Source organism: Passer montanus, unplaced genomic scaffold (assembly GCF_014805655.1).
Source record: "Passer montanus isolate IOZ18808 unplaced genomic scaffold, ASM1480565v1 scaffold13, whole genome shotgun sequence".
Classification (NCBI taxonomy): Eukaryota; Metazoa; Chordata; class Aves; order Passeriformes; family Passeridae; genus Passer; species Passer montanus.
This window is the reverse complement of record NW_024359832.1, coordinates 7,296,813-7,321,853: the sequence shown is the minus strand read 5'-3', so window position 1 is coordinate 7,321,853 and position 25,041 is coordinate 7,296,813. Positions and strand designations below refer to the sequence as shown.

Genomic DNA, 25,041 nt, shown 5'->3' with positions numbered 1-25,041 from the left:
GACAATTTAGCTAGTCTAATAACACATAAGCACCCCGAAGGCACAAGTTAACAGAGAAGACAGTTCAGTAAGTTCTAGAATTACTTGGCAATGAATGCCTTATTACATGGTAATTTCATGTCTCTATAGAGAATTTGATAACTTTTCCCAGTATTTAAATGATTATTTGACATATATCCTTCCCCACAAAAACCAAACCCCACAATCTCTGTATATCCTTTCAGACAATTTGATTCATGTAATTGAATGCATTAAATTGCAAAATTCATTAAAACTGTTCTGTACTCATTAACCCTGAAAAATCATGACTCAAACCATCAGATCTTAGAATCAGAATATCAGAACTTAGAATTCAGTCAAATGGACATCAAACTTTATAAAGACATTGATAACTGAAGTTCTCTGTTTTACAACTCTAAAGAACTTGTTTTTGTAGAAGTAGAGAACACACTTTTTTCATCATTAATTTCAACTTTTTCATTTCCAATAAGCTAACAGCTACTATGTAAATGTGTATGAGCTATTTTCACCATTGATAATAATGAATCATCTACTGTATTTGAATGTTAAGTGTCAGACAAACACATAAGGAAGTAATCTAAGGAAGTGAAGTGGAAATTTGCACCCCTAGACTATGGTTACATTAAAATAAAGATACATCTTTCGATGGCTAAGGAAAACATAGGAAGAACTACAATAACCTTCTTCAAATAAACTAACAGGAAAAACAATAAACTAGGTAGTCATGCAATGACTCCTGCAAAGGCTCCCAAGTAACCCTTACCCATCTGTGTCATAATGTCACTCAGGACACTCAATTCATTTCTCACCAGGTTAGCAAGATGACCAAATCGCACAGATACAATATAATCCAAAGCACAGTATGGGCTTCATCATGCTATATTACCTTGTTCAACTGTTCCTTGGTTTTGTAGTGGAAAGGTGTTTTCCTGAATTTTCCCTCTTTGTATTTTTGTGTAATGAATGTTATCCTTTTTTCTGCAGGGTCATCAACATGCAATTCTTCATCTGGAGGAAGATTTCCAGCCCAAAAACTGTTTGCCCTCTTATTTCCAATGACAATAAAGAGCTGGATGAGACAAAGGGAATAAATTATCAAATTAGTAAGAAGGATATGAAGCTAGCCTCTAAACAGTTTTCAGCTGCTACAAGTTGAAAAAGAAAGTTATTAAAGAAAATTGCCTTCAGGAGACAGCAGCCTCTCTCAGTCACTGACTATGGTCATCTACAAATGAATAATAAAGCCAGCAGCCATCATTTACCATGAATAGCAGCCAAGCTTTACAAGATAAATCAGTTGTAACACTTCATTATATATTAGAAAATATTAATTCAAGTTCAGAGAAGAGTAGCATGTGTTTTAAAGAAAACACTGATGGCTCCAACCCTCTCTATCAGGACCACTTTTTTACCACCACCACTTTTTAACATCCCAGGCAGCTAAGCTGGTAGTGACAAGCTTCCTCTCTTTTCCCCTTTCTTCATATTGAGTGCTGTCCAAAAGCATTTTATTTCTTTTACCCCCAAAATCTTAGGTACTTGGAAAAATACTAAGAGAAATTGTACATTTTGTTAGCAAAATGAATATTTGGAATTACACAGAGGTACATGATGCACAGAAACATCAAGTTTATTGTAACAGCACCATATTTAGCAGTTGTATATTCAGTTTTCTTGTGAGTAAAGCAGTAAATACCTCCCTTTCATACAGTAGGTTTCAAGATGGAACAAAGAGTTACAATATGACAATATACCTCGATAAGTTCATTGCTCCAAATGCTTGCATCCATTTTTAGACTCCGGACCTTGGAATCTCTTGGTCCTAAAGATCTGTGTTGTCCTGAAAATCCAACAGCATTACTTAACTAAGGTACTTAAACAGGGTTTCTCTTCTGTTTAGATAGCAAAAAAAGGTAATGAGCCAGATTTATTCTACTTGCTATTTTTAAAAAAGGTTGGGTTTGAGATTTGAATAATTTAAATAAAAGCATAAAAAATACACCTCTTTTTTTAAAGAAGTTAATTTCATTTCACAGTAATGAATTAAAAAATAGGCTGTCTCATGTAGACTATTTCTGGGATAGCTTGGTTTGAAAGGAAGCCTAGAATTATAAATTATTTCCTTGAATCTACAGCAATATAAAACATGACAGAACTATATTTCGAGCAGTATTTGAAAAAGCTATCCCTATTGGCAGTAATATACGTGCAGATGTAAAAAAATTAATACCCAAAATTTATACACTGAAAATTGTTATTCTTTGGCATCTAGCCTTGCAAAAACCATTCCTTTCCCATGAAGTGTTAGGGTGTCTTAATTTTCACTAATTGTGAAGGAAGGTTGACCTGAAAGAACTCAGTCACGACAGACATGTCATTTATGCATGGAACTGCTCTAGAATAAGGCTGACCTTGGTATTAAAAAAAAGTTATGCTCATGTTTTGTTTCTCAAAACTTCTACGAGAATAACACTTTAAAATAAAATAAAAAATAAAAAAAAACCGCCAATACAAGGACATACATAGATATGCAAATATGACATTTTGTAGAACCCACATAGCTTGCCATTAATTACTCTACCTGCACACTTCTTACAAATGACAACACAGAGATTGATGGATGCCCAGTCAGGACCAGGAGCTTTACAGTCAGCGCAGCTCCTGTTGGACTCATTGAACCAAATCTTCTCAGCTACTTCATAATCAGATAGAGTTTCTGCTATTGATTGCTGGAGTGCTTCAATCCAGTCTTGTTTCTCTCTTTCTGACTCTGCTGTAAAGCTGAAACAATTGACTTTTCTGTGTTATTGATCTTTATTTTAAAGCCCAATTAAACATGGTCTGTAGCCTCCTTATTCATTACATTTACACCAGAAATCACAGTCAAAAATCTTCCTTCACACAGATATTAATCCTAAGATGAAATGTATTATTTTGTATTTTTAAATTCAACAAAACTCCGTTTTAGCATTGTTTTCAACAAAACCACTACTAGTAAAAAGTAGGTAGCTTTTGTAACATTCATGGAACATCCCTGAGTTAATTTCAATCCTTTCATGTTACCAATTACCAAACTTAAACACTGAACTTTAACAAAAGCATAGAATGATATAAGGAAACGGGGAGAATTAAAAGAGAATTAAAAAAAGATGGGAATGAAAAAAATTACGGGGAATTAATAAAATTACCGCGAATTTTTAAAAAACTAGCTTTTCATTTAAACTCATCTTTTTAAAAATTAAATAGTAAAAAAACCATCAACATGGTCATGTCTTAAAAAGAAAATCAAAGAACTAGCTATCTACCAAGTAGCAACAGATTCAAATTGCTGATCAAGACTATTTTACCTGCTAGCTGACTGAGAGTGAAAGTATTTCCTAACATTTAACAATCCCAGGAGAACAAAGAAATTTCCTCCTTCATTACAGCGTTTCAGTTAAGAAACACTACAACACTTAACAAAAGGCTTTTATTAGCATGTACTTTCATTTTCTTAAAAATCATTACAAGTCTCAGCAATCAGCCAAAGTGAAACTTTCAACTACTTTCAACCAAGGATTTCTACAAGGGATAGCACATGAAAGCTTCTTTTCAAATAAAATGCATATGACTAAATGGATGCAGCATTATTTCACTATTGAAGTTTATTACTCTTTAGGATGAAGTCAGTTTGTGAAACTGGAGGAATTAATTTCTCTTTTTGTTTTCCTTTTGCCCTTGCACAGAATGAACAAAGAAGGCTGCATAAAAGTACAATCCTGTGGGCATAATATGCCTAGTCAGGAGCTAACAGATGAAGCACACTAAACAAATCAAATAAAATATTCCCATTTTTCTAAACATTGCTGGACAGCCTTAATAAAAACATTACCTTTCCATCCAAACTAGCTATGGTGCTGCAGTATGAAACCAGTATTTCTTTAGTACCATAGTTAATTGCATATTTTGTAAAGTAAATACTCAAGCTCTTACCTAAAGCTTTTATAAGGAGTAATTATTTCAAAAGATTGCTTTGCAGCCCGATCCACTTGTTTTACATTTGCCACATTCATAGGGATTAAAGTGATACCAAATCCTGTTTTAAAGTCCTAGGAAAAAGACAATAAAGGTTTAGAAGGTTGTCATTCAAGAATAAAACATGTAAAGAAAAATCATTTCAGCATGGTCCAAACAAAACAAGATCAGTAACAGACATCTTTGCCACAACATATAAGCCACTTCTAATTTATTAATGGATAAACAAACCTCCACTAAATTTTACCCAACCAATAATTTTCCCACTGCTAGAATGACCTTACTTGATTGCTGGTAGGAGTAAAAATGTATGCTCAAACTATTAATAAAGGAAAGAATAAAAAAATAAGTTTAAACAATAGATTGCATTAAAATGTGAATGCAAAATTCTGGAAGGATATAGCTTAAATCATGCTTTAGTGTCTAAATAAACATTATAAATCTAAATCCTTCTAACTGACAGCAGTTTTTCTTGCTTTAAGACTGTTTTAACAAACTAAATATGTACAATACAAAATTCTTTCTTAAACCTTTGATTCCTCATTCTTCTGATGTAGAACATGAACTAAACACATCTTTGAAAAAGGTCCTATACAGCAGCTAAAACAGAAAAAGAGTTAGTTGTGATTCCATTACAAGAAAGTACTTTTATCTTAAGTGAACAAGTGAAACAAGTGAAATTGTTTGGGGTTTATTTTATGCATGGAAAAATGTACTAAAACCAAAACTTTTGTATTGACAGAATTGGGAAATAAAATGCAAGCTCACACTGAGCTCCTGTGAGGGCCTCTCAAAATGTATGGATTTTGGAAAATCAGATGAATACGTACGTTATTTCTTATCTATCTGGAATACCATCAGCATTTCCTTCTTTAAATTTATTTACATGGTCATCTCAAGGCAGTCACTTCCACACGTTTAATTTCAAGAAGTAAATTATACTTCTTGAGAACAGTAAATAAATCAGAAACAAAACCAAGCTGTATCACCCAAGCAAAGAGCCAAATTCATACATCTTACATTTGCATGTTCACTGTTACCTCTCACATAACAAGTAGTTGGGCACAGACTGATAAAAATAAAAGCACTGAAGGGTAAAAGCTTCAGAGTTGCCTGCTCTGAAGAGAGGATTCTTTTTTTTGTTAATACATATTTAAACCTGCATCACTGACAAGTTTCTCTTTGTAAGATTCACAAATTTTTGAGCACTAAGACCTACAGGGAGAGCATACTTCACAAAACTCTTTTAATTTTATTTCCCTATTTCAGTTATGAGCAAATAAAACTATCATTGTAGCCAGGACTGCTAAGGCTAAATCTGACAAAAGCCACATATATGTGTGTGCCTATGCACAAGCAGAAGTATCAATTTTATCACACAAGGCACTGAACACAATAATGCCCCAAAAAGCATAATAATATCCATTAAAAGATGGGATTTTTAGAATGACAGAATTCTTACTATTTAAATATACTGTGAGATAAGTTAGCTAATGTTTCCTTGCCAGACTTCATATTAAGAATTTGTGGGTGTTTTTTTACATGCCATTACCTTTGACAGTAACAGTGGAGAACTAGGTATGGATTTCAAAATAAACCTTTATAAAATGTAGAAGTTTTCAATAACTAACCTATTTTAGCCACTTCTCATATAATTTATTTTAGAAAATAAACAAAAAATATAAATATTTTTAAATATTTCCCCTTTTCTTCTACCCTCTTATCCTGTAACCTAGACATTTTTATTCTCTCCCCCTCATCTTCAGTCGCCACTTCATTTGTGTGTAAATCAAGGGGGTTCATACTGACACACCTCTCAGAAGAGAGAAGAGAGTTCTGTTAAGCCTACACAGTCCCTAATTCACCCTCTTTGGGAAAAGAGTGGGCAGAATATCGTCCTTTTGAGTGTGAACTTGACAGCATCCTCGGTAGCAGTGAAGCATTCTTAACTTCACATCACCAGTGAGAAAAAGAGACGCATAAAATAGTAAAAAAGAAAATACTGAGGACAGAAAAATACAAAACCTTAATTTCTACCAGTGAAATGAAAAAAAAGAAACCTAACCAAAACAACCCAAAAGCATTACCTTTGTAGAATTAAATGGTTTATGCTTCTGAGCTGTAAATTGGTTGCAAGTTTCATTTGTTGATTCAAGTATTTTAAATTAATTAAAATAATTTGCCTTAAGAAATCCTGATTTTCAAATGGGAGGTAATAAACAGAGGTAATAACCTACACAGTACAATGTATTCTTTGTTTATTAAATAACAGCTGAAAAACCACAAGAAGCCATGGTTAAAAGGTGTTCAATACACTTCCAGATTAAAGTTCACTGAAGGTAAATGATTAACAAAGACAACCAAAATAATAACTACCTTATTGAGCCAGATCAAAGTTCCCCTGTAGAGTAGCTTCCCTTTAGGCATTTCCTACTGGTGATGGTCATAAAAATAATGCAAATAAGAAAAGATACATGCTCATCTTCCCAAAAAAGCTTCCAGCAATCTAAGCACTTAAAATTCCTAGACAGTTGCAGCAAAGAAAATTATACTTACTAGCCACTGACAGACACATCCTCAAAGAATTAAAAAGCCCAATAACAACATGCTTTGAGGTCTCTGCAGGATCTTACTTCATACATTTCCCCAATACTGGTTGCAAAAACAGGAAGTCCGTCTGTATATGTATATTGCCACCTGATAACTGAGACTTTTCAATTTTTTGCCTGACAACTGAGAATTTCATTACATAACATAAAAGGAAAGAAACGCTAACTAAATTTCATTCACCTACTTATTCCATAATGTTTCTTATTGAAAATATTTATTCTATATTCCTTTCAGACTCTTTCTTATGCCTTCAAATAGCTGGTTGCATTTCCTTTCCTTGAAGCAAAATGGAACAAGCGGCATGGAAGCAACCTGCCACACGAAGCTGACACACAAATATTTACGTCTGTGAAAACAGACACCAAACTTTGCTGTACTACATTTAACAATACAGAACCAAGAAAGCACTCTAGAAACAAAGTGAATTAATTTGAAAGCCTTTACCTTTAGGTGCAGCACCAACCCTCCAAAATTTGCACACGTGCGCAGTGACAGTGTCTGAACATTACAGAAAGAATAACTCATTGTGCTTTACATTCAGCAAGGGCATGAGAACTTACAATACTGAATTCAGTGTGAGGAATGTCAGAAATGTTAAGAAATTTGAATCTACTTTTCAGAATAGAATATGGTGGCAAATTAAGCAATTTCATTGGTACATTAGAGTGAAGTTATTTCCATAATGGTCCAAACAAACTCCTTAGGGTAACTGCACAACACGTGGTATAAACCTGGCTTTGTGAGTAACAAGTACACTAGAATTTAATTTTCAGTGCTGAAAATTGTATGCTTTCAGAGTGCAGTCTTCTTCTCTACTTCAGAAACAGAAGTGGGAATTGGTACAGGGAAGAAAGAAGTGCTCCGCTTTGAAAGATGAATTCATTCACTTTGAGTGCACAGAAGGACAATAGGGCTATTCAAGAACTATACAAAAAATATCGACAGCAAAAGCAAGCAGTATCTTTTCAGAATAAGAATTGTCTTGCTTCTACCCACTGAAAGCTCATTGTTTCAGATACACTGAACTGCACTACGCTTTCTGACAAACGAAGAAAAGTTCAAGATTCAAAAATGCACAGAGAAAGAGGAGGGTTGGGTTTTTTTGTTTGGTTTCATTTTTAAATTTAAATATAGATATGACTTAAATGTCTAGCCATACTATCTTTATGAATTCTAAGAAAGGTTGAAAAACGAGTTGACAATAAGAGATTTAAAAAAAAATTATAGATATAATAATAGATCAAAAGTATTCACTAAAAATACTAAGCTAAAAATACTTAGCTAAAAATACTAAGATGAGTACTGGCTTTCTGATTAGCTGTTGTTCCTTCCTGAAGGGTGAATGATTATAATGCGAAAATGTTGCTGTCATTATCATCCCTGTCTGAAAAAGACATAATCAATGAAAACCTGTCATCTGTATATAAATCATGAAATTTTTTAAGTTTTATTTTTAAACATACCTTTAACATGTATCTATAAAGTGCCTCTCAGTGTACAAAACTGTCCTCTTTATTATGCATTATCCTTTCATAGGCAAAAGCTGCCCAATGACAGGCTTTACTAACATTTCTTCAATTCTATTTTGGATTAATATATCAAGGAGATTCAAAATAAGTCAAAATAAGTCTCATACCTTTTCTAACATACCACCACTGTTTTATAGACACAGAAAAAAAAGCAAGGCTAAGGAACACTAAAGAATATATATATAAAATCATGCAACTATATCTGATAAAGTAAAATTTTCAGAGCTGCTGGACAACTAACTGTTGTCTTAAAAAGACAGACTTGGGCACCTTTCTGCATGCCAGTCATAAATAAATTTGTAATCCGAGGCTGAACCTTGTGACTCTCAGTGAACACACTTTCTCCACAAAATTACACTTTTAAAAATGCTCTTCTCATACCTAGAAAGTATAATTATTTTTCTTTCTATTTTTTCCCTTCCACTTGGTTATGTTGCAGTAGCACTAGGGCTGACATTCTTACTGGTTTAGTCAAACCAAAATTCATCTGAACACAGGAGTTCTAGAGATGCTGCTTGTGTTACTCAGCATTTACTGTTTCAGGAGTTATCATCATGTCTTTGCATGCACTGTCTTTCATGGATCTAACATTAGCTCCTCAATGTATGAAGTTGATTTAAAAAAATCTTTGCATCAGGAAAACATTTCATAGAAATGAAACAAAAAAAATGCAGCCACCATTACAACTTTACCCATACCCCTCACAGAAAAATAAAAAGTTAGCTAACTTAAAATACTGAAATAAAATAAATACTGAAAATAATAGGTTAACTAACTACTATTTTCATATTAGAAATATCAATCCATACTTTTATTTCTTTCTTTTTTGGTAGAGGACTAACTGGACAATAGCAAAGAGAAAAGGAAAATTGCTGACATGAGTTCAAGAGACTATTTCTACATACTCACACATGCATATACACACATAAGTATATACCTTAATATATAAATATATGTTTGCAGCTTATTTTGAAGTAAAAATAATACAGAAGTACAGAACTCTGAAGTACAGAAATAGCACTGATATACAGTGAGAACACAACACTTTTGGAAATTTTACATCAACTGAGTATTCTCACTGCACATCAGTCTCCTGTGTATTATGAGATCAAGGTGCATTTGCTCTTTTTTGTCTTTGGCTGTCAGATCTTGAGAACATGCAATCAATATTTAAGTGTGTGCATGCAGATAGACGGATATCTAACAGTGACAAGAGGTAACAAATCAAGAACATTATACCATATATAAAGATATATTTACACACACAAATATATATGTATGTGTTTATAAATGCACACTTCCTTTGCTTTTTAACAGCCATCTTTCAAACCACCCTAATTTATAAAAAGATTATTCATATTTCTAAAACTACTCTTATCCTCCTGCCCATACTCAGAACATTCTTGACCTTTAATCACAGTATCTCTGATAAGAGTTCCAAAAGAGGACCTTGAATGGTTCCTTGAATTTACCATTTAATTTGCAACAGCTCTTTAGATTTACCTTGGGGAAGTTACCACAAAGTTCGTGACAACTACACTATTCCTGCAAGATCTGAAAGTTCCCTTAACAATTTAGCATGATTTAGTCCTTTCCTTCATTCTTACCCCATGGTATTTGGTTCCTTCCAAACAACCAAATTATTCCAGAGAGAGTAAAAGCCAGTAACTAGAATCATTCAGATGAAGCATTCATAGTTTATTTCCTCTCCTCATTATTTGGAGGCATTATACTTCAGCCTTTCCAGCTATTAAGGAGGGCTAATTTCTGCCACAGAATTATGGGAGAAATCTGCCTTCCACATTAATGAAAAAATAAAGCCTTTTTACATATTAAAGATTTTAAGAAAGAGTGACTAGTAATGCAAATTGCTTTGATGATATTAAGTTTACACAAGTTTTAATGATTTCCTCTCCTTCTATATGTACTGAGCTTAGCGTCCCCATTTATTTTTCATCAGGCTTCTCTACATCCCTCATCACAGCCCAAAACCTTTTAATATAGATTTCCAGAGACAGTTACATATTGTGGATTGTAATACGAACTCCACATTTGCACTCTGTCTTGCAGTGTTCTAATGAGGTCCCAAAATACAACCACAGTGAAGCATACACTATATAATTACATACTCAAAAAATAATGTTAAAAGAACATGAAGGTTGCTAACTCAAGCCCTGATAAGCAAAGATATGCTAGAATTCCATTTGTCTGTGCATGTTAGCTCTGTAGCTGAGTGCTCATCTGTTATGATATGTGAGGTAGTCAGATCATCAGTTTTAAGTTCTTCACTTAACTAAAGAAAATACTTTGCCCTGTTAGACAACAAAAATTATTCACGCTATTTTTGAGAGAAAAAAAAAAATTTAACGACAACCTGGCATCCATTTGGAGGTTACAAAGAAGGAAGACACCAATAGACAAGAAGAGCCACTTAGACTAGCTCTAGACAGTGCCAAGTAGTAAGCATGCCTGCAGTGGAGTATTTTGGATATACTGCTGGAATATATCCCTCTCTGTATAATTCCATATCATTATTTTATAAAAAAATGTAATACCTGTACTTTGAGATGGCTCTATGATGAAAGCCAGTACATAAGAAGTGGGAATAGCTAAGAGATTACTTTAAAAAATGCATTCCTGATGAACACTCTAAGGTAGTTACAACCTTAGATGTTACTTCTCATTTAAGTTACAGATCTCTCTATTCACTTACTACAGGAGCAATTCAGAATCCTCACTTCAGCAGTTATGTGCATGTATTTTGCAATATCAATACAATTTTATATTGCTTGATTATGCACCATCAGGCCCATGCCTTGCTTGTTGTATGGGATGGATCTAGGACACATGAAGATGAAAGCTCCCTTCCTTTATAGGCTGCAAAATACAAAAAAAAAAAAAAAGATGAGGAGGATCACATAACTGCAGTGACTGAATACGATACGGGAGAGTTAGCTCTTATCTTTGCCTTTTCCAGTTTCTACTCAGTGTAAATCAAAGCCTTAGCATACAGTCATTTCACTGCACGTTTTTCATTTCCTAGTACCTGACTTTATGCTCCAGGGTTTGATTTGCAGAACTGCTGAGCAATTGGAACTCTAGCCAAGACCTATGAAAGCAGTATTTTGAGCAGGTATAGTTTGACAGAGACCTATTCCCTCTCAACCACCCATAAAGGACTGGAAAAACAGAGAATGCTAAATATATGGATATTTCAATCCTTCATTCTGTTTCTCAAAACTGTGTGGTCACATGGAGGAGACAATCATGTTCCTTTACCTTACAGGAACTGATGAAAAATAAATCCCTCATTGCTCCTCAAAGAACATTCCTTTATCAGCGAAGGAATCATTTGAATGTAAGGCACTTTTCAACAGTGTGCTATAAAAAAAGCATGGGCTACATAATGAAAAGAAATTAAAATTACCAAACAATTACTAAATAGGCAATGCACTGAAAGAGGCAGTGATCCTGTGAAAGGAAATAGCATATTATAGTATCTACTGCACAATATCAAAATCGGATTAAATTAGGGTCTTAGAAGTAAGACCAGCTCTCCCGTGATTAGAGGGGTACACAAATCTGTAATTGAGGTAATGTTATCAAAGGTTTTTAGCTGAGTTTTTTTTTTTTAAAAAAAAACAGGTTTACACAACACAGGAGCATCTGTCTCCCCATGTAACCCCAAGTAATCTCTTACTCTAGATAGATCCATGGCTTCCATCAGTTTCAAAATAATAGCAGCCAATTAATCTTCAGGTCTTAGCAAGACTTAAGGGAAGTAGATCAGAACAGAAAACACAGAGTCTACATTTCTCCACTTCTCTACTGCCCAGTCCCACAAGAAAAGGCTTTAATGTATGGTCACAGTGAATTGAGACAAGATGATGCAATCTGGAAGGGGATGTTCAAAGTCACCAGCCACAAACACAAACATATAAATTAATAGTTTCTATTTCTTAATCTTCAAAAACAAAGAGAGAAGAAGACAACAGAGACTAGAGAAAATATCATAATTCCAAATATATATATGTTTCTCACTTGTGCTGAAACATGCCAAAAGGGAAGAAACAATCCATGCCATTATAAATAATTTTTATTTATGCAAATTATGTACTTCAGAAACAACATGTGCAAGTTCAATATAAGAACCTGAATTCTACATAAAGATGTACATTTTAACACAAAGCAGTTTAAAGTTATTAGTGAAAAGTAGATTTCTTGACTTAAAGGTACCGTAAGTCATTTGCACTCCTGCTTTAGAAATATACCAAAGGACCTGAATTCTTCAAATATTTCACAATTCAGAGCTCAGCTTTCTGCATCACAGGAAGTGTGATTCTGACCATATTCCATTCTTCAGACACATGCCTTCTTTTTCTTATCACCCAACATACTAAGAAAGCAAGAGTCTCACATCTGAGGCACACAAGACAAAAGCAAGCATCAAAAGCAAGCTGGTAATACTGCACACAAAACCTTCCTTGCGGTCTTCCCAAATACCCTGACAGGTACCCAAGCAAGAGAGACAAACCTGCTTTCTGTGTTATGTCCCTCACCACACACACAGAAGACAAGTGTAGGCAAACTTCCCATTTGAACAACTACAGTAACTCCCTTCCAGCAGAGCTTCTCTGCAGCATGGCGCTCATTCAGAAATCAGCACCTTATTAGCTAGAGAGGCTGAAACCATTGCAGCTACTTCACTGCTTTACTTTTGCTGCTTCATGAAAAATTATGAGGTGACATAAATAAACATGTAAATAAAAGTCAAAGCCTGTCAGGAGCAAGTACAGCCTATATTCAAGACTTTCACTTTTACTTTAATTCCAATAGTTATCCATAATATTGCCACATCTTTAAAGAGGCAATCGTGTTCCTTAAGTTGTACAACTTCTGACACACAAACTCATTCCATTTTAGAGCCCGTTTCTTGCTACTCAATTCACATCTTTTTCTTCCCAAAGGGATACCAGTTTAATATATGCAAATTCTAAAATTATGTGGAAATGCCTCAATTTTCCTTAATTTTAGTGGTTGAGACCTTCCAACATTTGTTTGTTTTTTTTTCATTCAGCTAAAACAGCTATCCCTATAGTCACCATCTCAAATTCACACACCATTTTAAACACTTCCCTGCAATAAGCACCAGAGCAACTCCTTTTCATACAAGGACATTTTTAAACATAGATATTACTATTACAATTTTAAGTAGCCATCTGGACTCTTCTTTGAAAGTGCTTCACAAATGGAAGCCTTCTTAGATTTAGCAAGACTGTTCTCTGGAGACCAGAAGGATCAGTGAATTTTAAGATACCACATATAGCTGTAATTTTCTGAAATCATATCTTTACAATCTTCTTGCCGAAGCTTTACATACACACCAAAGATCTTGTTATGTAATCATAATCCAGAAAAACTGCTTAAAAACTGTTTGAACTCTTACAGGATGGACAGATTGTGACCATTTTTGCAATACTTTAAAATCTACAACAGTTGTAATGCAAAAATTACAAACTTTTTGATTGGCCTTTTAGTACAGTAGTCACTAGATAAGAGAGAAAACTGTTATGACAGCCCCACTGGCAAAATTCCCCTAATGAACCATGAACTCCTCCAAATAATGGAGTGCCTGCTTTCCTCCAGAAATTGCCCATGGTGATAAACAAACATGATACTGACAAAAAAAAGTATCAATGACCAAGCACAGTGCTTTTACTTACTGACTACAAAAAGTAAGGTGTTAAGACAAACAGTCTTCACAGTAAATATGAAGACTTCTTATGTTATTAATTACTGTCTTCTTTAATAAACTGAAATTCAATTTTATTACGTGACATTTCACAAGCAGAAATAATTAATAACTAACATAATTAATAATATTTCAATAACCACAAACAAAAATAGCATTTTCCGATGGATAAAGTTTTCCAAAACTTTTTTTTTTACTCACAAACCTAATTTCCAAGTAATTTGCACTGCTCAAAATAATTACAAAGGAAACTTAATTTTTTTTAAAAGTTTCAACAGTTTTTAGAGTACCATAAAAAGAGAAAAAAATGTATTTATGGCCATCTGAACATATTCCAAACATATGCCATTTTATCATAACTGCATCCCCAGCTGATTTTGATAAAATGAGCAGTTTAAATTTCTGATCCTATCAAACTGAATTACTCTTCTGAGATAGTGTATATTGAAAACACACACACAGACCCATTATAAGAATAAATGGATGAATTACATGAAACATGGAGAGCTCTGGACTGTGCTAACCACTTTTTCCAGCTTGGGAAATTTTAGACACCTTCTGCTTAGAGAGCCATGAAGAAAAATGTTTCACTTTAACAGTTGACATTATGATCTTAAATTTAAAAGGGAAAAAATTAGCCAAGGAGAGTAGAGACCCTCACAAAAGCTTTTGGCCAGACAGTATAAACTCTCATCCATTTAATAAATGTTCACCTTTGCAGGAAAGAAACATCAAATGCTGTAACATTTCAGATTTGTTTAAAATTTGAAATTCAGAAATTTTTCGACAACCTAAACCAAAAAGATAATGTTTTTCTTTCTGAAATACATAAATAAATATTTTGTAGAAGATGCAAATTTTGAGAGTATGCACACATATTTGTTAACTTTGAAGAATATGCCAGACTTCATGGAGGTTCAGACCTTTCCCAGAAGCCAACGTGAAGTATAAACTTACCACTAATGCCTAGAAACAGCAACCTAAGGAGACCTTATTACGATTTGTGAATTCTTCCTACTTCTGTGACACTTATTCTAAAAAGTGAAGGGACAGCAGCACCAGTAGTTTTGCCATACATTCTTCTGTGCCTGGACCAAAAGAAGGCTGATGCCATGACAACAGCAACACTGCACCACAGCTTTTTATAAATTGAATCCTTCTTTCCTAACTCAGTCATTTCAGCATTATGTCTTCTGAGAAAACATCCTCCTTACATTTGGTTCAGCCAAAAATAGAGTGGGGTGGGTTTGCGGTTTTATTTGTTTGAAGGATTTGTTTCTTTGTTTTTGTTTATAAAGAAAATATTTTCTTCTGCTGGCTTTAGATTCACTCATACTAATTTGTTTCTATGTGACAAACAAAGATGAAAATAGCAGATAATCACAGAGAAACTGTTTTGAATTTTTGTAAAGCAAAATCACTTATGGACACACACACAGCTACTGCTTAGCAGCTATTCACTTTCATACCTGCCCAGGCTTTATGCCATAAAGGTAGTGATGTCACATAAAAAATATAAAAGAGTTTCAAGAATTAATACAGTTTACAAGTAAGCAATCTACTTCTTACTACTTAAACACTGAAGTGGTTACAGTATTAAATGCTTACAGAGATTACCGAATTCCTAGTAAATCCGTTGTAAATAAGTTTTATTATGAGTCCATATGAAAGCCATTACCATTTGATTTTAGTGAATATTTTTTTAAAATATTGATTTTACAATAATCAAAACTAAGATGGGCAATTATGACAGCTAAAGAAGGATCTGGATCTAAAATATCTGCACTATACTTATGTTTCAGGACTGTGTGTAGAATTAATACACCCTCACAAACAAACACAATGCCTTTGCCATAATGAATTTAATTAATTTTTTAATGACTATCACCTCCCATCACAAATTTTGAGCTAAAGGCACCTTATGTAAAAATAAAGTAAATTCAAGCTTTCAATGAAATTATTTTCTTCATAATGAGGAGCAAAGGCTAATATCTAACAGAGAAGGACAAATTATTTGTAAAAATATGGAGCAACCATTCTCTAAAAAATGTACTTCAACAGATTAGAAGTTAGAAAGAAAGCAAAATCCTTAAAAAAAAGCCCTCCACATACATCTTTCATAAACTTTACACTCTCTATTACTATCTAGACAGCTAGTTAATAGAAAGAACACTAAAAATTAAATCTTTAACAAATTACCTCCATTTACACATTTATCTTCTGCTTGTTTCATTAAGCTTCCTGTTGTCAGCCACTGAACAATTCAGGAAGGTCTTTTAGGACCCACAATAAGCTAGATACATGGCTCCTTTGTAGCATCCTGATTGCACCTGTCTACTACACTTGTTTCACTTCTCAAGTCTCTCACTCACGCCCAAATCCTTACAAGCATGAAATAAATCTCACTCACCTGAATTTAATGAGAAACTGAAAAAACAAAACTTGTCAAGAGCAATGTTAACTCGTGCCTCAGAGCACATTCTTGGGTAGGGGCAACAGGCCTAGACTACAAGTTCTTTCTTTCCAAGATGTTGTGCTAGAACAGCCTTCAAAATCACACAGTGGTAAAAAAAAAAATCTGAAACACATATTGCTAGGTTCAGACTAGTCAAGATGCCTATACAAATCAGTGGTTTAGTGAAGAGCAGAACCTGTAGTGGCAATTTGTTCATGGGAAGCGACCAAAGCAAACAGGGAAGCACTGATTTACAGGCAGATGATCATACAGCAACATGACCTAGAGAGCAGGAAACTGAACTCACTTCATGCCATGGGGAAGCACAGGGATAAAAACACTGCTCTGGCTCATAACTGAAACTATGCAGATGCATCTCAGCACACACAAGTTGCATCAAAATTGCAACGACTCCATCAAGATAACACATAAAAGAGAATGTCACAAACAGTAAAAACAGAACTAGAATTACAAAATCACTCCAATTTAGGATATTCAGAAACCCAGCAGCAGCATTTTGTACTGTTTGTGGGTTAGGAGGGTTGTAACATGCTACGATTTTTAAGAGCAGGAAATCTACCAAAAAACCTTTCCATATTAGTAGGAATGGGCAGCTGCAATCTGGAAACGCACTAAACTTACAAGAAGGTATATTTTCTCAGCATGAAGCTGTCATTTAAGAAACTAGGATGAAGAATTCAGGAATGAAACAAAATACTGCACTGAAGTGAAAAACTGGCAATTGACATGAATGGCAAAGCTCCAACTGACATTCAAAGAGATGGAAATTCACCCCAGGTATCTGTGTATAGATCCTACGAGAAACAGCTTTCCTTATACAGCCCCATAAATACTGAAAATGCAATGCATCTTTAACTTTTCTATTTAAAAAGACAAGCAGCTACAACAAAATCTGCATGTGCCTGTTCAGGTTCATTTTAAAATAGATCTACATGCAGTATAGGAGAATCAAATTTCGGTGTGAGGATAAAAGACCTGCACAAATAGAAGACCTGAAGAGCACCACAGAATCACACAGAACTGTGATAACATGCTCTGCTTTTGTATCTACAGTGCACTCTATTAACCTTTACTTTTTCTTCTCCCTGTAAAATTCCCCTACATCTCCACTTGTACATATTAAGAAATATGTTTCTGATATTCCACACCACATCAGTGAGAGACGGATGAAGAAACAGTTTGTTTCTTCTGAAACACAGAAGTTACATCTACACAGTTTCTGCAGATGTAGCCCTTTCATTGTTACATCATGCTACTATTTCTACATTAGCATTTATTGCTGAGAACACCAATAAAGACACGTTTCACACTGCTAATTGTACATTTTACCATAAGCAAGTACCTAAGGATCATTGTTGTCAACATCAACATGTTGTTAAATTAAACAAGTTGTAGATCATCCCCCTTTTAGCTGCAGCACACATGAAAAACCAACTTATGCACTTATTCAGGCTGAAATAAACCCTTTCTAGCTAAGTCCTGTAAAGAGGTTCCTGCCTTCTGCTGGGTGGTTGGTTTGTTTTGTACAAAATAAGATGAAAGATCGTAGAATCACCTTTGCTTCTCTTTGTGGGGAAAAAAAAAAAAAAATAAGTGCAAGGTGAAACAAACGAACCAGGAATCCATCTCCCACATGGGTATCAGTGATGACCAGTCACAGCACTGTCTCCTTCTCTTCTCTTACAGCTACTGGGGACTAATGAATTTTGCCTTGATCAGTTTCTCAATTTTTGTTATGACCCCCATCTCCTGTCTCATCAGTTTTCTTGCAGCCCACTAAACTGGCAGCTGCTCAGTTCCTTCAGGGGAAAGAAGCGACAGCCAATTATAATAATGGGCAGCAATTACTCCTGTGTTGCAGGAACTGAGCTGCTGTTGCTGACTGCTGTCATTTTATCTGCCTTTGAACTTCTTTATGACCCCATGGCAAGGAATAACAGCCCTTGGCTGGAAAAAGCATCATACATACAACATCCTGCAGAGCCTCTCAAATAAGTGCCAGACAGGCTGATTGTGAACCAGGAAGCAGGACACAAAGCCATATGTGTTATACCAATGCAGCCACTCTGCTTCAAATCTTTTTTAAACCTCACTCTCATATCTCTAACACAGGTCTGCATACTGGACTTAAACCACAGACAAGGATAAATGTGGGCAAATGCTACAGTGGATAGAGACTCCTCTCTGCCTGCCTACAGAGCATAGAAACCTCTACAATTTGGAAACATTGGCTGGTACAAGACAAACAATTTTGCAATAACTGAAAGAAAGACATATGCACAGAAAGCAGCAGGAGTTTTTTTGTAATATTTTTTAATAGCCTAACTCACCTTAAACAAATAATGGACATAAAATCTATTTGATGTAATAATTAAATAATGTGTACCAGAATCCCCAAAAGGATAAATAAAGTGAACAATGAAAGTGTTTATATCCATGAGTAAAACACACTCCTCAGCCATTGCATTATTTGGGTCAGCTTTTTTTTCTAAGTAAATTTATTGAAAATGCCATGGAGGTACAATAAAAAGGTCTACCAAGAAGGAAAAAAGGACCAATAAAAACAAGGCAACCAAATAAAAATTTTTTGAAATGCTCAAAACACACTAATGTACATCACTAGGCATGACTGACAATACAAGCAAGATTATTTCTACATTTATTTCATGAATCATAGCTTTCTATATATTTTCCTGAATATATTTTTCTTTCAACCATTGTCCAGGCCTGTTCAAATGGCTCTCTGGATGCCTACAGCCAAGTGTTTTGACAACCTTCCATCCTAAGTGAAGGTAACAAAACTTGATTTCTTCTGCTCTTCAGTGCATGTAAGATTTTTCACCTGTTTCTTTAAAAGCATTAGATATCAATCAATCATTCTGATGGATCTCTGAGGGGTCCTGATCCACATGCTGAGATGGAAGTAACTTTTGAGTGAAGTTTTCTGGAAATATATCTAAGATATTGGTTTTAAAATCAATGGGATTTAAACATGTCATCCCTAAAGAGATGTTATTTTGTATGCAAAATATTTGAAAGAGAGAATTCAATTTAATAACATGACACTGAAGTGTTTCATGTAGTAAGAATTCAGTCTGAGTTGATTAAGTTCAAATTTGTTGGCCTAGCAACTTATTAACTAGGGACAGAAATTATTGCTGAGAAAGCACACTGGGGTATTCCCCACATTCATACTAAGCCGTAAATCATAAATTCTCTTCCTTTGCTATAAGGATGGTTGATTTATTTAGCATAGAATTTGTAGATATAAGATAGTGGAGTATCGAAAATAATGTTTCTTACCTGAACAACACCATACTGCACCAAAGAACATAAAGAAATCAGCACAGACTAAGAAAAATAAAATATCTATGGCCCAAAAATATGAAAATGTCACTTCAGCTACAATGTTATTAAGGATCTTAGTGTTTTAAGGATCATCTCTATAATTCTTATTTTAAACTATTCACTTTGCATAACTACCAAAAACTCCAATTGGCTAATTATTTTAGTATACCAACAGCAACTCCACCTACTCTCTCAGCACTGCCATCAAAGCCACTGTCCCCATTTCCAGCCCACGCTGTGGAGAAGAGAACAGTTTTAGAGCAAGTGTCTATTGTTCAATTAAGCATTTTTACAAAAAGGTGTGGAAATTGAAAAAGTATGACAAGGAAAAAAGGGAGGGGGTACTACAAATTCTGGGTATTTTCAAAAAGTTGTAATGGTCCTTACTCTGATGATCTCCAACACAGATTGAAGTAAAACCACCCAATCTCAAAAATCACCATGGAATAACTACAGAAATCCATGAATCCCAAAACTGTTGTCTTTATGAACACTGTGCATTTCCTGCATGATCAGCTATTGCAAGCTAAAGTCATCATGATGAATCACTTGTTTTTAAGTGCTTGGAGTTCTAAACATTGCAGTGTCAGCTACAAAGCTCATTAATGAATTGCAGACATGTTTCTTGGTCTCCTCTGGTGCACACTATTCCATTTATTTAGTTTTGCAACCAAGAAAACTTTAATCATCATAAAGTGACTGCCAGTGCTCATCTGATGATACTTGTCATAGATTAGGTAAATCCCAGTCCTCAGCAATACTGTTTCTCCCCTTCAATCTGGACAAAAGAATAACCCGTTACCTTGCACAGAAGGATATCTGTACAACTTAGCTCCTTATTATATAGGCACTGTACCAAAAAAGAAAAACATCCTTCTGTGACATTACCTGTCTGAGCTCTGCCACAGGAAGTATAGACTGAATTCAGAAAGCACATCTACTTAATTGAATTGTAATGGATTTCAAACCTGGCAAGTTAGTAACAGAATTTATATACTAAACAAAAAATTGCAATAGCATATTATGGTATTTTTAGCTAATTATGACATGGAATTCACATATGCTATCAAGGAAGTCTGGTGACAACAGATGAGGAGAAGATTGAGATTTGAGACAGCCAGCTTGCCTTCACCAAGCGAAAGTCTTCCCTAAGTAACCTAGTGGCCTTCGATGATGGAATGACTACATCAGTGGACAAGAGAATTGTCACAGATGTAATTTTTCTGAGTTTCTGACCTTTGACACAGTCCCCCACAACATTTCTTCTCTAAATTGCAGAGATCCTGATTTGATGAGTGTACACTGAGAGTCACATTGAAAGTCACATCACTGGTCAACTACTCAGACACCCACCGGACATCAATGACAGGAGGTCCCCTCAGGGATCTGCACTGGGACCAGTGTTACTTAATATCTTCATGAATGACATAGATTAAGGGATCAAATACACCCTCAGCAAATTTGAGGATGACATCAAGTCAAATGGTGCAGCTGAATCTCCCAAGAGACAGGATGGTCTCCAGCGGGGCCTGGACAAACTCAGGAAGTGGGCACATGAGAATCTCATGAGGTTTAACAAGACCAAGTACACAGTGCTACATCTGGGTCAGGACAACCCCCAGTATCAGCCCAGTCTGGGGGATGGACAGTTCCAGAGCAGCCCTGCCAAGGAAGACTTGGTGATGCTGGTGGGTGAGAGGCTGGACATGACCCAGCCTTGTGCACTCAAAGCCCAGAGTCAAACGTGTCCTGGGCTGCATCCAGAGCAGTGTGAGCAGCAAGACAGGGAGGGGATTCTGTTCCTCTGCTCTGCTCTTATGAGACCCCACCTGCAGTGCTGCAGCAGCTCTGGGGTCCCAGCACAGGAAGGACACAGACTCATTAGAGGAGGGCCACCAAGTTGATTAGAGAGATGGAGCACCTCTCCTATGAGGAAAGACTGAGAATTGAGTTTGTTCAGCCTGAAGAAGAGCAGGCTCTAGGGTGACCGTAACTGCAGCCTTTCATTACCTAAAGAAGGATGGAGAAGGACTTTTTACAATAGCATGTAGTGACAGACAAAGGGGAATGGATCCAAACTGAAAGAGAGTAGGTTTACATTAGACATTAGAAAGAAATTCTGTATTGCGAAAGTGGTGAGACACTGGAACAGGTTGCCCAGAGAAGCTGTGGGTGCCCCATCCCTGGAAGCCTTCAAGGCAGGGTTGGTTGGTTGGGTCTTTGAGCACCCTGGTCTAGAGGGTGGCATCCCTGTCCATGGCAGGGAGGCTGGAACTAGATGACCTCTGAGGTCCCTTCCAATCCAAGGTATTTCACGACGATTCTAGGATGATCTTAACATATTTGTTTGTACCTAAGTTTGTGAAACAAATATGTGAAGATATGTTGTCTACACTGCTTCAGAAGTGCTCTGGTCTTCACTGCCGTAATGGCCATGTAATTTTATGTAAGTATTAATATTTTAGCTATGCTAATTAGTTTAATAGTAGAAATAAAGTATAGGAAAAAAAGGCTGAGGAAAGAAAGCAAACTAAACCAAATGCGGCAAATGCATAGAAATAACAGAGGAATGGGGGAAATTTGTTTTACATTGCCTTCAATTTAAAAGAGAAAAAGCAAACCAAAGCTACTGACTAGTTTTTCATCATGTTTCCTATGAGAGCTGACTAATATGCTTACAATTAAACAGAAATCAAACAGTGTTCTAGCTGCGTTTAATTCACCAGTATATCAAACTACTGAAAGAAGAGAGATCCAAGTGCTCTTGAAAAATACTTTCTTTTTCAGTTTCACTGTCACCTCAAACCTTCTTGTTGCACACACATGCAAAAAACAAGACTATGTTATTTAAGTGTGTATATATACAGATATATGCTGATTATTCAACCTTTTGGATTAACTGAATGCAGAAATAACTTTCTCGTGTGATTTCAAATAAAAAGATAAATGCAAACCCAGTCTACAATTATAAGAGGAAGTTCCCATAACAATGCTCTGGTTCCTCTATTTAGGACTTTTAATCCAATGCATTATTTTACCATGGGATTTGAAGCCAAGCTAGCAGTGTTTAAAAACGAGCAACATACACAGTGATGGACAACGGTCTTGGGAAATTCCAGTACTCTTAGAAGTAAATGGATTTCCCCAAAATTGCATTAATTGTGTTATAGCTTTATGGTAAGTAGACCTGAAACCTTCTACTGCTTATGTGTGCGCTCTGCCACTATGTAGAATCTTCATGATATTCAAACAAATCCCACTTTTCTTCACTGTTAATTTTTAAGTGATTAAGGTAGCTGGCTATGTATGTGTTAGTCATCCACAAACCTTGATGGAGCATTACTGAAAACTGACAACTTTGACCAAACCAGATTAATCAGGAAGCTTTTTATCACTGTGGAAGCATTAAACTTTTTACCATGTTTTATGATTGCTTTGGGTGTACTTACATCTCAACAACATCTTAGCATAAAAACAAATAGGCAGGAAAAAAATCCTCAAAGTTTAGCTGCACAAGAACTTAACACTAACTCTTACTTTTTTTTATTTTTTGGCTACAAGTCCTGTTTATGCCCTGCTGCGTGTTCTTTAATATTTTCTATAACCTAGAACAACATCACACACAAAATTATTTTTGAATGTAAAATGCAGATCTTCCCTATAAACATGGTCATTGACACATTTTTCTTCTCTGAGCCACTTTAGCAGCATATTATTTTAGATCTATTTTTTAATCTTTTAGGGGTGCAAAATCTATTTTTTAACCTTTGAAGTAGGGGTGCAATTAGTTTAAAACTGAAGATGTAATTGTCATAAAAACAACAAACCTTTTCCTCACTCAACACAATTTCTTGTAATCATTAATTTTGTATTCTAACAAGCAAGAACAAAAGATTTAAGGCTTTCTTACACCATTCAAGTTATTTCCTGTTCAGTTGTTTCTTATGTCATGCACAGCAATTGATCGTGGCTATGTTTTTGAGTGTGGAAAATTGGAAAGAATTTTTTGCAAGAACTGCTAGAAAATTAGGGATGTGACCTTAATCTATCATCCCAACTACAGTCTGATGCAAACAACTATATTTAAAAGAGGCTGGATTATTTGATTCCACTACAAGTCACCTATGTATCAGTGTATTTTGCCTTAAAACACTTCTTCATCTTAGTCTTTCCCCCTCCAATGTATTTGGTACATTTTTGGGTTGTTCCATTTTTGCTTTTTAACATTTGCTACAGATTTGTTTTGTTATGAAGGAAGAGCAAAGCTGAAATTAATTAAAAAAAAAGAGCAAATGTTGTTTTGTTTTTCTGTTACCTCCACCTATTTAAGGCGTTTCACAACAAGATGAGTTGTAACCATATTTGTAACCATGTTTGATCACTGTCTGCACTAGCAATCAAGTACATCACAGTTTCTTTAGTTTCCCAGTAATTACAAACAACACTTTGTAATTACTGGGAAACTAAAAAAACTAAAATCTCTAAAAGCACACATGTTCTTGGGGCATGGGAGATGTGGATGTGGGATGAGAATGAGAAACAGGAGAAACACAATTACAAGGATTGCACTTCTTCTTCTTGTCTCATTCTCAATAATTCCTCCTACCACTGCCACAGCCCAAACACATCAGGCATTTCTCTCTCCTTCTCTATCAGCCATCTAAATGGTCTTGTTCCTCCTCCTGCTTCCTTTTGTTGTCTTTACTCACCTATCTTTTTCCCTAGCATCCTCCTCAGAACTCAGCTGCTTTTCTCAGGCAACTCATCAGATCTCAAAACTTTTATTTTGTTTGCTGCTCAACTTGCATTCAACTCCTCTCCCCCATTTTTTCTCGTATTGCTGTTTCCATCACCTTGTACTCATTATATTCACAAATATAATCTTGATGATAAACCAAAGAATCTACATACATTAAAAAGAATTTCTCATTATGATTTAGCATGACAACCAATCATTACTACTCATCTTCAGGACTTCATTTAATTGTTCTTCTTTGGTAACCTTCCATTGGTAAACACTTTTGACTCTTCTTAAGAGATACTTTTTTTTAAACAGATTTCTCTCTCATTCATCATGTTCTTGATTATTAATCAGGATACCATTTTCTCCAGGTAAAACCAGAACATTTCCTAACAAACAATCCCTTTTGCAGAGTATCATTATAAATTCCCATTGTTGTATACCAAAAGACTTCCAAGTCTGCTCCTGAATCCCAACCACAATGTCTCTGCCATTGTATGCATGTATTTCAATATGTATTTCATAGTACCATAGAATGGTTTGGGTAAGG

The 25,041-nt window shown here is 35.2% G+C and overlaps 1 protein-coding gene across 1 annotated transcript in view; it reads right to left on the bottom strand.

Annotated features, from left to right (window-relative positions):
* The window catches only part of ARAP2 (ArfGAP with RhoGAP domain, ankyrin repeat and PH domain 2), a 118,850-nt gene that overhangs the window by 57,475 nt on the left and 36,334 nt on the right, over positions 1-25,041 (bottom strand). The window contains exons 10-13 of the mRNA XM_039699087.1: positions 3,994-4,109; positions 2,603-2,802; positions 1,776-1,861; positions 908-1,090 (exon numbers count right to left, since the gene is read on the bottom strand). Coding sequence (XP_039555021.1) covers positions 908-1,090; positions 1,776-1,861; positions 2,603-2,802; positions 3,994-4,109 — 585 coding nt within the window. The remainder of the gene's footprint in view (positions 1-907; positions 1,091-1,775; positions 1,862-2,602; positions 2,803-3,993; positions 4,110-25,041) is intronic.